Raw genomic sequence first — 13,275 nt, 5'->3', positions numbered from 1 at the left:
GTTACAAATGCTTAATACATACTAACTCATTTACTCCCCCCAACAACAGCACAAGGTTAAGTATTATTACTATTATTCCCATTTTAAAGATCAGGAAAGAAACACAAGAGTTGAGCCACTTGCCCAAGATCACACCATTAGTAAGTGGCAGAGCCCAGATTCCAATTCAGGCAAATTGATTCCAGAGATGAATCGCTATACTCCATCTGTGTTCTGCATTGGGCATCTCAGGTCTTCCCATAGGATACTGTGTTTAAAGTATTCATTGAATAAATATCTGTGGAGCAAATGACTGATTTCAAAAGATTTACTTAGTATATACATGCAAAAAACCCTTGTGTGTATATTCCTTTTCCTTCATGAAAATTCATGACTCTTACTCATGAATAGAGTAAGTTTAACGCTAGATAGCTGGACATATTGCTTTCTTATACCATTCTAGCATTGCAATGGCCAGGCAAATGAAGAAGTCATTATTTCACTTCTAAAAGGGGGGAAAGCATCATTATTTTCTTAACCTGTTAGAAAAAGAAAATAAAAGGTAATCTCAAAAGGATGATGAATAGCAAAAAAGCACGCACCACTAGCCCAGGCTCCGGACTCAGAAAGGAAGGCTGTTCCCCTGCTTGTCCACCCCAAGCACATCAGGTTCTTTCTGTAGTGCATCCATGTCAGGGGACCCAGCTACTCTCTGTAGGTAGATGACAGACACATCTGCCTTTTTTTTACCCTAGAATCTACCCCTCTAAGACAGCTCAGACCCATGCTCTTGTCAGCTCAGACCCACAGCTCTAATCAAATGTGATGAAGATACAGCTATTTATCATCTCTCTGTGACTTTCTTTCCCAGGTCCCACGGCCTTGGAACATTTCAACATCAAGAGGTCTTCCCACTGCAAACAGGAAACCTAAGTCACCCATGACTCATCTCTACCCTTTATTCAGCACACCCGATGGTATGCTAATCCTGCTCTGGGTTTCAGCTAATCCTTTCAAAATCCATTTTTTCTTTGCCATGGATGGTACACGCCTTTCCATTTCTCCCTGTATTGCTATATCCACGCACACCTTCCCTGCTCTGGCATCATCAGCCACGAGACATCATTTTCTTCTTCTAGTCTCCAAAAAAAAAACACCATCCCACTTTCCAAAGGCCTTGTTTCCCATCAAATGCTGAGTCTCCGCCTTCCATCAGGCTACCTCATACCAGCGGCATCTGTTCATGTTTAGCTCACAGACTATTGTTTTTCATTCCCACCTATGAAAACAGCTCCTTAAACTTAGGATATCCACACTAAGCCATGGTGCCAGTAGATCACTTCTGTATTAGTATATTTTACGCTGAGTCTGCTGATATTCTATATATTTCCAACTTGGTTCTTACATCATCTTGGAGGATAGAGGCCATGTCTAGTTCTCTCTGAACAGCCTTCATCCAGCACTACTAAGTTTCTTCTTTAGGAAGAAGACTGAAATTAACCAACAAAGCAAGTGAATACCTAGCATCCCAATTTAATTACAAAGGAACAGGACCAAACTAGAGTAACTCATGAAGATACCCTCCAGGTGGTGAGGTGCAAGACTTGGTCATTCACATATAAGCTTTTTATTCTTCAATCTACTTGGAAGCTTCTGCTTATCTCTTTATAACCTCTTTACTTTTTTTTTTTTTTAAAGAACAGAAAACTCTGCTTAGCAGCCTTAATCATGGGCAGAAATGAATGAGCTGAATGTAGGATGTCTTTCTGGTGGTTCTGAAGGTCGAGCCCACATTCCTAGGACTGGCTCCTGTGGTTGCCAAACGATGTGAAGTTCTTTAACTCTAGTGTTTCAGAGAAGTCTATAGTCAAATTCAGCCCTGAAGACAGATGACTCCTGTGTAATCTTAGACTAGTGTTTCTCAACCTTCTTTTGGTCACAGACTCTTTTGAGGATCTAAAAAAAGTTACAAATGTTCTCAGCAGAAAAACTGACAAATGTTGACAGCCCAAAATTTTGCATATAATTTTAGGGGTCTACAGTCCATCTGAAGAACATGATACACTAACAGGATAAGAACACCTACATTTGCCCAATATAGTTGGCCTGGGGTTCAAGGAGGGAGGAAGAGGGAAAAGAAACAGTGAGGAAAGAAAGAACAAGGAAGGAAGGAAGAAGGGAAAGAAAGAAGGATGATGGTTGGAAACAGAAAGAGAGGGGAAAAGGGAGTAAGAGGGAGGAAAAAAAAGAGAGAAATCCAATAAACTGAGAGAGCGTCTGTACTCGAACTGTTTAGCTTATCACTTTGTTTCAGGCTTGGAAGCAATTACAGAAGAATTGTTTAATCTCAGTAAAACTGGACAAGAAGATTGGAATCATTGGCTTTCCGAGATATAATGAAATACTATCCATCACTAGAAACAAGAATTCTTAGTTTTGCTTAAGCTGTTTAGACAATGCAAAAGATGAAGAATATTAAATTTAATGCAAACAGCAATTTTTAAATGCTGCCTATTTATGCGTTGCCTAAAGAACTATCATCCTCCTCGATCAGGAAGGCAATCTGCTTAAGAGAGCACTGACTCCAGAGGGATCTTTGTGAATTAATCCTCCCTTAAGGTGGATGCAAATTGGGGTTCAAATGAATCAAATAATTCTGTTCCCAAACATTTGTATATCCACAGGAAAAACAATTGAAGCCAGGAACTCGACAAAGCTTTCCTGGGCAAGTTCCTCATCCATTCATGCACACTGCCTAGCTTTGATTTCACACATTCCAAACGGTTCCTATCCATGTTCATTACCCCCTACTTATAAAAGTGCTTTTGCTGGGACTTTGCTGGTGGTCCAGTGGTTAAGAGTCCGTGCTTCCACTGCAGCGGGCATGGGTTCGATCCCTGGTTGGGGAACTAAGATCCTGCATGCTGTGTGGCTAGAAAAAAAAGCTGGCATAGAAAGCTTTTACTCAGAGAGAAACTGGTACTTAACAAAGATGAACTGTGGATCAGAAACTCTTTTCAAAATATATCTGACCCACTGTACCTATTCTCAGCAAATTACCAGCATGGCCTATTGCAGTGTTGACTTAAAAAGTTGCACAACCTGGGCTTCCCTGGTGGCGCAGTGGTTGAGAATCTGCCTGCCAATGCAGGGGACACGGGTTCGAGCCCTGGTCTGGGAAGATCCCACATGCCGCGGAGCAACTGGGCCCGTGAGCCACAACTACTGAGCCTGAGCGTCTGGAGCCTCTGCTCCGCAACAAGAGAGGCCGCGATAGTGACAGGCCCGCGCACCGCGATGAAGAGTGGCCCCCACTCGCCGCAACTGGAGAAAGCCCTCACACAGAAACGAAGACCCAACACAGCCAAAAATAAACATAATAAATAAATAATAAATAAAAATTAAAAAAAAAAAAAAGTTGCACAACCTAGAAGTTGAGAATCATGTTTTATTCAGCAGACTTTCTGAGGACTTAAGCCTGGAAAAGAGCCTCTCCGAGAGCTCTGAGGGACTGCCCCGAAGAGGTGAGGAAGGAGCCGGGATACACAGGACTTTTTGCAACAAAAACCAGGTAGTCGGAACATCAAAAGATTACTGTTTATTAAAGAAAACCGGACACCTCAAGGAAATGAATTTAGCATTTTTCTCTGTATGGGAAGATGCAAGAGTCTGGGCTCACTGAAATCATTCCTTTGATATGCACCAGAACCATCTAGCAGGGCCAGGATCCTGCTTTTTTCCATACTGAATCCCCTCGGGATGCACAGTCTGGCTGACGGCTTGATGACCACAACATCTTTTGTTTATTGATACAATACAGCAAGCGACACATTCTTTGTGCACAGCAGTATAGCACGTCTAAACAGAAGGAGGGGCCAGATGGGGGGAACTGAACGGTGTGTGCTTTGGTCTAATGATAAGAAAGCTTCCTGGAAAAGACTGACTGATCATTTCTCCCCACACTAAGCTATTAGTATAGGTGGCACCCATGAGTTCCTTTATGCTGCATTTATACTGATTAGCATTAAAAAGCAAAGAAATAGTGTTATCAGGAAGAGAAAGGGACCCTCAACTTTTGGAAACCTGCTTTTTTCCAATCATTTTAGTTGGGGTCTTGGTTTAGAAGAATCAGTGTCCTAGCCCTCTGCCCACTATGTGCTTCCCTCCAACCATCACCACTGTTTCAACTCTTCTCAACGCTTTAGGGCCCAAACGAAATTCTGCCTTGTTCATGCAATTCTTCCTGTGATCTTCACTGGGCGTACGCTCTGTCTTCTGAACTTCTAGTTTCTTTTCCTCTTGGGACACTGCTCATATTCGGTCTGATCAAGTATTGGGGTACAAGGCATTTTCCCTAGAGTCTGGGTGTAAGTTTTACCATCGTTGTCTCACAAGTATCTACGACAGTGCTTGACACACAGTAGGTGTTCAACAAACACGGAATTGAAGGGGAAAGTTGCCCAGATTGTTTAGGCCAGCTCTAATCTGCATAGTCTAGAAACAAGGCTGCTGAACGGCTGACTAGCTCCACAGACAATAACTAAATACAACATAGGTATTGCTATATTGTTATCACACTCCTGACACAGGGCCTCTGCACTTGCCGTTTCCTCTGCCTACAAGCCTCTTAGACATACACCTTGTTCTTTCCCTCATCTGCTGATCTTTGCTCAAATACTACCTTCAAAGAAAGGCCTTCCCTGTCTATCCTATTTAAAATCTCAACTCCCCCACTGCTATGGTTTGAATGTTTGTGTCCTCCCAAATTCATATGCTGAAATCCTAATGCCCAAAGTGATGGTAATAGGAGGTGGGGCCTTGGGGAGGTGATTAGGTCATGAGGGTGAAGCCCTCTGTAATGAAATTAGTGCCCTTATAAGAGACCCCACAGAGCTCCCCAGCCCCTTCCACCATGTAAGAACACAATGAGAAGTCTGCAACCAGAGAAGGCTCTGCCCCAACCATGCTGGCACCCTGATCTCAGACTTCCGGCCTCCAGAACTGTGAGAAATATATTTCTGTTTTTTATAAGTCACCCAGTCTGTGGTATTTTGTTATGGCAACTTGAATGGATTAAGAAACTCCCCCCTCCTCCAACATCTCCCTATTCTTTTTCCGATTTATTTTTCTGTATATCACTGATCACCATCGAATACATATATATAGTTTACTTCTTTACTTTTTCTTATTTCCTATTCCCCCCTCACATCCTAGAACATAAACTCCATGAAGCAGAGATCTTTATAAATTGTGTTCAGTCTTTATCCCCCAATGCTTAGGATAGTCGGTGGCAGATTAAGCACAAAGTAGGTGCTCAGTGAATAGCTAAGGAATAAATTTTTAAAATGAATCACAAAGTACCTGTAAAATACTTACCTCTACTTGGCACTGTGCTTGATCCTGTACAAGACAACTGCTAGAAGCCAGGAAACTGTAACCTGATCAAATACCTGCAGCCCAGTGTGTCTGCACAGTGATGGGGCACGCAGAGCAGGTGTCTCCCTTGATGTATCACCAAAGCCTGGGAACATGCTTCATTCAGTCTCCGATACCTTCTCCCTTAACAACTCAAGAACCTCTAGGAGAATGAATGGCTACACTGTAAGGCACTGATAACATGTGATAAAGGAGCTCAGACATGGAAGAAGCCAGTTTACAGACATCACTATGAGAAGAAGTGTGGTGGTCAGCTTCTAAGACATCCCCCCAGTGATCCTGTTTTTCTGGCATTCCCATCCTTGTATGGTCCCCAGACACAAGGAATCAGGACTCCCCTGTGTGACTGACAGAATAACTTCCACAGCTGGGTCAGAAAAAGTATTTTAGCTCCTGCCTTGGTGTCTTGGCTCTCTCACTCTTTGGAAGGCACCTATGCTCACCACTACACCACCAACGTATCCCTCACTCTTTGAGAAGCCAGCTCCCATGCTGTGGTGATACTCAAGCAGCGCCATGGAGAGGAACTGATTCACCAGCATCAACTTGCCAGCTATGTAACGGAACTACCTTAGAAGTAGATCTTCTAATCCTGGAAAAGTCTTCAGATAACTGCAGCCTCAGCCAACATCCGATTTCAACCTCATGAGAGATCCTGAACCATGTGGACAAAGAATGCCAGCCAGCTGCCATATCAGCAAACAAAGGATGTTGTAGCCATCAAGCCCTCAGCCACTGCATCTGTCCCCAACTGTGCACACTGAGGGGAATCAGGATGGGAAAGAACAAGATATTGGCCTTAGATAGTTAAGGTGCATATCAGAGAAATGATTTCAATGAGCCCAGACACTTGCATCTTCCTATACAGAGAAAAATGCTAAATTCACTGACTTGAGATGTCTTTTTTTTTAATTAACAGTAATCTTTTGATGTTCTGACTACCTGTTTTTTGTTGCAAAAACTCCTATATATACCGGCTCCTCCCTCATCTCTTCCGAGCAGTCCCTCAGAGCTATCTGAGAAGCTGCTTCCCAGGCTTAAGTCCTCAGAAATTCCGTCGAATAAAAAGCCATAATTCTCAACTTTTAGGTTGTGCATTTTTTTTTCAGTCAACAAACAGAACCACCTAAATGAGCCAGTCCTGAATTCCTGATCCACAGAAATCATGAGAGGTAATCAATGATTACTATTGCTTTAAGCCACGAATTTTGGGAGATCTGTTACACAGCAGTAGATACCTAGTACAAGAGGTATTAGAAATGACCTCCACAAAGGAAGTAGGGCTTGAAATAGAGACATCAAAGGAATTGTAGGAATAACAGAGGCAAAGCAGTAAAGAGAATACAGGGAAAACCATGAGCAAAGGCAGATACAAATGTTAAACAGAAACCATGCCCACACAGAACCTCAGGATTGGAAACAAATCTTAAAGGTCAATTTAGTCCAACCTTTCATCTAGTGCTAGAGTCCACTCTAAAAATAAAACAACTAAGGCAGGGACTGCATGAATTTATCTAAGCTAAAACCCAGAAGAAGGCGGACTCCTTACAGTGGTCCTCTGTAAAATGATAAAATGAGGAGCACGTAGTCGTAACAGAGACCATATTCCTGCATTTGAACTGAGGTCATTCCTGGAAGTGATTTAATAAGAAATTGAGGGGGAAGGAAGATGGAGAACAGAGGAGGGGAGAAGAAAGACAAAAAGGAGGAGAAGCAGAAGAAACAGAAGCAGGAGAAGGAGGAAAAGAAGGGGATCAGGAAGAAGAACAATAACAACTCTACAACAACAGAAGATGAAAGAGGAAACACTGATTTATTGAAATGCTGTGTGGTGGGCACTGTCCTAAGTTCTTTAAACACATCATCTCATTTTACCCTCACGACAGCTCCACATCCTCAAATTATTTTAACTCTACTTCTTCCCTTCCTTCCCAGGAGTCTTCCCCTCACCCTGTTCTCCTGATTTGAGGTAGAGAAAGTGGACAAACCACAGAGAGGAAGGATTAAATCATCATGCATCTGACCTCTTGTCAGGAAAAATCTGAGAATACAGTTAAGGCTCCAGAGGGTCCAATCAAGAAAGAATCCACCCACAGATTCGGGGCCTTCCCTTCACTGAGGATATAAGGCCAGGTTTCCTGGGCTGCTGGTCAGCAAACCTCTAATCAAAGGAAGAACAGATCTGAGATGGGAAAGAAAAAATCTAGAGCATTCTCTGTCCCAAGATATGATGTTTTACTGATCCCAGAGTTGGTTCTTTTAGAGGCCAGTAGGAGACCGAAGAACAGATTTGGGGCCTTCCCTTCACTGAGTATATAAAGCCAGATTTCCTGGGATGCTGGTCTGCAAACCTCTAATCAAAGGAAGAACAGATCTGAGATGGGAAAGAAAAAACCTAGAGCATTCTCTGTCCCAAGATATGATGTTTTACTGATCCCAGAGTTGGTTCTCTTAGAGGCCAGTAGTAGACCTAAGAACCCCAACTGGAGGAGGGATTCCTCCACAAAGCTAATAGCCTATTTGTGAAGTTGATAGGAAGCATTTGCCTTTGACCCAAAGAAGCAGGAGGGAGCTTGTTCTGTAGGTAGCCACTTCACAAGATGTTGCCATGTGTACAGTGGTATAGGAAGGGAGGAAGACATCTAGGTCAAGCCAGAGGACATCAAGTTAGTGACCATTCCCCACTCTGGTCATCCTCCTGGGAGAAGAGAGCATATGCCAAACTAGTATTAGAGAATATAGTTTTCAAAACTTAACTCAAGGTACTAAAATAGCTGATTATACTTCTAGGAAAACAAACATAGAAAATTAAATTTTAAAAGTATACATACAGCCTATACCAATTAAAGGCCTATGGATTAATAGTCAAAACATCTGAACATCTCTAAGGCCAGGAAAACTAAACCTTTAACACATACCATACTAATGGCATTGATAATGGACATGAAAGGGTAACCAACGCAAAAAGTCTTAGGAATGCTAGCCAAGATCTCCTATACATGGGGTCAATGAAACATGCTGAAAATAGTTTAAGAGGATGCCCAAGAAGTGTTTACGGAAAGAATGGTCATAAAAATGATTTCTCAGAAAAAAAAAATGGCATGACCTCTGAAACAATGGATGTACCGGAATTATCAACCAGATAGGCCAACCTGATTTGCAAAAGGATGCTTTGCTGCCCAGTCTACAGGGTCAGAGAAAGCAATTAGTACCATTCAGCTCTAGCAAATTCCCAGAGCACACAGTCTCAGGTAGAGAGAGGTATTCTGTGCCTCTTTGCATTTCCCCATGGCCCAAGCACAAGGCCACACACAGCAGGTATGTGGCTGAAGGGGGCGCTAATGATAACACACACTCCACACCCTCAAGGAGGTCAGAGCCAAAGGTGCCAAGGTCCCAGCTGCTGCCCTTGCTCTGGGTTTACCATCATTGAAGCTGTCACTGGCGGTGACGTGGGCGAACGGTGACTGGGCCCGAGGCTCCTCACACAGGGAGTAGCTGTGCTCGGCCTGAATGAGAGGCGCCGGGGACGTTGGGGACGGCTCTACCTCCATCGACACACTCTTCTCTGAGAGGAAAGGGTCGTTCAGGAGCTGGCCCAAGACGTTCTGGGAAAACTCATCCAGCAGCTCCGAGAAGTGCTACAAGAAACAAAGGAGGAAGGACTCAGTTTCTCTTAACCGTGATCTGATAGTTACACACATGTTCTAAAGCAAAAATATCATCCACTGCTTCAGATGAAGTCCCTTATACACAATGTCCAGTTATCTGTTGCTGTGTAGCAAACCACCCCAAAGAGTAGTGGCTTACAACAGCCAAGAGTTATTATCTCTCACTACTCTGTGGGTTGGCTGGGTGGATGTGCTGATTTCACCTGGGTTCACTGACAGAGGCACAATGAGCTGGAAGGCTGGTGGGGGCTGGGCTGGGACACTGGACACCTGGGCCTTTTTCTCAAAGAGGCTCTAGCAGGCTGGGAGTCCTCATAGGATGGTAGAGATGTTCCCAGAGGGAGAAAACCAAAGCTGCATGGCTTCAGAGGGCACACATCATCACTCCCTCCACATTCTTCAGGTCAAGGCAAGTGACAACGCCAGCCCAGATTCATGGGGTGGGAGAATAGACACCACCTCTTGACCAGAGGAACTGGAAAATCACATCGCAGGCAAGTGTAAACAGGATGGCATGACTCACTCGGGGCCATCACTGGAACTGTCCACCACATTTTGTATTGGGAATATTTTAAAATAAGCTATCTTGTATTTTTGACGCATGATAGTGTTATTTATAGCCAAGTGCCAAGTTCAAAGGCATCAGAGGCAGCTTCCCTCTATTCTCCCAACTACCTGGACTTTGTCCCTTTCTAGTTTTTCCTTAATCTCTTCTCATCTTCCATCTCCAACAGCACCACCTCCCTAGCCCCCCGCCATGCCATGACAATGATACAGAAATGGTGTATACATATATTCACAGGGAGTCCTATATCCCTCGTTCCATGGTCCCACACTAAAGGACTGTAGCCCCATCCACTCTCCCTCACTGATAGGGGGATGTTCATGATATGAGGGTCTGTAGAGCTGGGTTTCTCAATCACTATTGACATTTTAGATGGGTGATTCTTTGTTATGGGGGGCAGGGTTGTTCTGTGCATTGTAGGATGTTTAGCAGCATTCCTGGCCTCTACTTACTACATGCCAGTAGCACTCCCCTAGTTGTGAAAACCAAAAATGTCTCCAGCCACTGTCAAATGTCCCTTGGCCAGGGTGGCGGGGGGTGGGGGGGGCGGGGGTAAGGGGAAGATCACCCTTGGTTTAGAACTACTGCAGTAGAGTATATTAAAAATAATTATAATATAATTTAATTTAAAATTTCACTTGATACCAGCTGTTAGAGCCACTTCTACCTTCTTAATGTTCCCTGAGTCACAGACCAACAGGTGTCACCCTTATTGATTAAACTTTAGGGACACCTCTGGTATAGAAAGGAAGTTAGGAAAGCAGGTACAGCAATAAGAGAACTGATTGCAAATGGTGATACTTGGGGTAGACAATGAAAACTCTTGGGATTTGCAGGGCAACTAAGTCCTACCATTGAACTGAAGTGTCAGTGAAGGTGTTATGAAAATGAATGTAGCTTGGGGAAGGGGGGGGCAGGTGGTGACCCTGAGGTTAGAGCTCTAATATTAGGATAGTTGTAGGGCAGAACTTCTGCTTTTGTAAAGGAGAGAAGCAGACAACAGAGAGGAGGCCTTGTAGGCTAGGTCCTTAAAGCAGAGTTAGATTGCTGGGTTTCACCAACAGCACAAACATGAGAAATGGCTGCATCTCATCAGGACAGAATGCAGAGAAGCCACAGGCCTTGGGCACATCCTAACAGGCATGGGTCATCTATGAGAACAAGAGAGGCTGGTTGGGAGAGGGTTCTCTGTATACAAACATATTTAGAACTGAAAGGTCCTTAGAAGCATCTAAGGCAAGAATTCCCAAATGCCAACTGTCTGTATCACAATCACCAGAAGAATTTTGTTTTAGTTGTTTTATAATGGAATATTTCAAGCATTCAGAAAAATTAGAGAGAATAGAACCATGAATAATTATGTATTGATTCCTTTTTTAAAAAATTCTTATTTTTCCACATTGCTACTGCAACTTTTTTCCTTTACTCTTTCTTTCCTTTTTAAAAAATAAAACATGAAGCTCCTATCCAATCCCCTTCTTTCCTCTCAGAGTTAACTACTACCCTGAACTTGGTGTTTATTTTTCCCATCTAGGACTTTACACTTTTACTACATAAGTATGTTTCTATTACAAACATACGGACTTTTTAAACTTTAAATAAACAGCACCATACTTCACACCTCCTCTGCAAGTTTCTTCCTGCAAAAAATTTTTTAGGCTTATTCATGTTTACATGTGTAGCTCTATTTCATTCAGTTAAATTTCTGAATTGTATTACATTGTACTTATCCACTTCCTCTTGAGGCACATTTAAAGATTTTTTTATATATGCTATTGTAATAAACATTATTGAACATAAAGGGAAATTTTAAAACATACAAATCCTATGACCCATCTTCAGAGCTTTTGACTTAGTAGGTCAAAGACAACCATATAAAAACCACCACTACCACCTGTGATTCTAATGTTCACGTCAGTTTTTCAACCATTGAAGGTTGACCCCATCTCCACTCACCACCTCTCTCCCTACACCACTTTACAATTAAGTCCCTGGACGTTTACAAAGTCACTGGAAGTTTACAAAGTCCCTAGAAGTTTGGACATGCTCAAGGTCAGAGAAAGATTCATGGATTTTGCAGCCATCATGTGCTAAACTTTAGATAGGTCCTGTGGATATAAAATAATAAAGAAGAAGACAGAAAAAACCGTGCCTTCCTTGAGCTGATCATCTAGACCAGTGTTTTTCAAACTTTTATGTGCATATGAATCACCTGGGGATCTTAAGGCATAGATGTTGATTCACAAATCTAGGTGGGCCTGAGATTCTGCATTACTAATCAGTTCCCAGGTAATGCTGCTGGCCCATGGACCGGGCTTTGCATGGCAAGGAGTGGAACAGCTTCAAGGCTAAGACTAGGATGCAAGTTTCCTGACTCTCTGATAACCTGAAGCCAGGGTCTGATTCCCTAAGCGGCTCCCCAAAGACAAATTTACTGGTTACCTGAGGGTGAATATTCTGCAAGCGTTCGACGGAATTCCTTTCAAGACCAAAATTAAGGAAACAAGAAGAGAAATAAATGCCACAATGTAAACTGCAAAAGCAAGACTTGAACTCACAATCCCTGCATTCCGAAGCCACAATTCTGTCCCTGTGCTGCAGTGTCAGCCCTTGCCAGCTATGCTGGCCCATCTAAGCCTCTGGAATCCTGAGGCAAGGCTCTCTTTGATTGCCGGTGCTTTCCCATGGAAGTTGGCCAGGCTGGGCTACTCTGCTGACACCATTTTCTTTCTCTTGAGCAGCACTAATGAATGTTTTCATGAACATCCCCTGGATAACCAATAATAAACCTTCTCTAACTCTGCTAACCATCCCTGACCTCCCCTTCCTTTGGATTTTGTAGTGATTATCATGTCACCAAACAATTTAGTCCTAAATGACAGGGAGTCCTGAAGAACTCATTGTTGTTACCAAGTGCAGTATGACAACCTTCCCTCTGGAAAAAGAAGCTCCTCAGAAGAAGGGAGAAACTGTGCTTAACCACCACCCACACCGAGGAACTCAGCAAAGTGGTGAGCACTGAGAAGGTCCCAGAGAGACACTTGTGTGTCTTTGGGGCCCCAAAGATACGCCCAACTTGTCCCAACCAGACGCTGTGACTCAGCCCAGCACATTAGCTCCAGCTGGGTCTCCTTGGCAGCTATGGGCTCTGGGGCTCAGCAGACAGGTCAAGCTCCCACTGCCTGTGCAGGAACCAGGCCAGAATCAGACCATCTTTAATGCCAGTGAGAGAGGGGCATATGGTCTTGGAGGCCGAAGACCAGAGAAAGGAGCAAAGTGAGCCTCAAAGAGGGAGGCTTTCTGCCTACAAACACTTTAGCAAAGGACTACTCGTGTAGTAGTTCAAGGGCTATGAAATGTCAGTTGAATTCTTTCAAAGACATGGCATAATAGCATTTTACCATTCTGCCTAATAGTTTCATCAAGTTTTATGGGTTTATAATACTTTCACAGCTTTCCCCTCAACCAATGTTCACAACAGTCCTGGGAAGTTGGCTTTAAACCCACTGTCCAAGGTCTCAGTCACCTACTGTTTGAGCTTGGCCTTGAACACAGATCCTCTTATTGCAAATTGACCGAACTTTCCCCACATTATTTCTCCTAGGAAAGAAGCATCCGAGCTTT

General features: G+C 43.3%; 1 protein-coding gene across 1 annotated transcript in view; it reads right to left on the bottom strand.

The window, feature by feature from the left end:
• Positions 1–13,275, bottom strand: part of CREB3L2 (cAMP responsive element binding protein 3 like 2) — a 129,759-nt gene that overhangs the window by 45,309 nt on the left and 71,175 nt on the right. The window contains exon 2 of the mRNA XM_007177097.2: positions 8,840–9,056. Within this exon, the coding sequence (XP_007177159.1) occupies positions 8,840–9,056 (217 nt within the window). The remainder of the gene's footprint in view (positions 1–8,839; positions 9,057–13,275) is intronic.

The sequence above is a fragment of the Balaenoptera acutorostrata genome, chromosome 7, assembly GCF_949987535.1.
Source record: "Balaenoptera acutorostrata chromosome 7, mBalAcu1.1, whole genome shotgun sequence".
Lineage (NCBI taxonomy): Eukaryota > Metazoa > Chordata > Mammalia > Artiodactyla > Balaenopteridae > Balaenoptera > Balaenoptera acutorostrata.
This window is presented reverse-complemented; position numbering and strand designations above follow the sequence as displayed.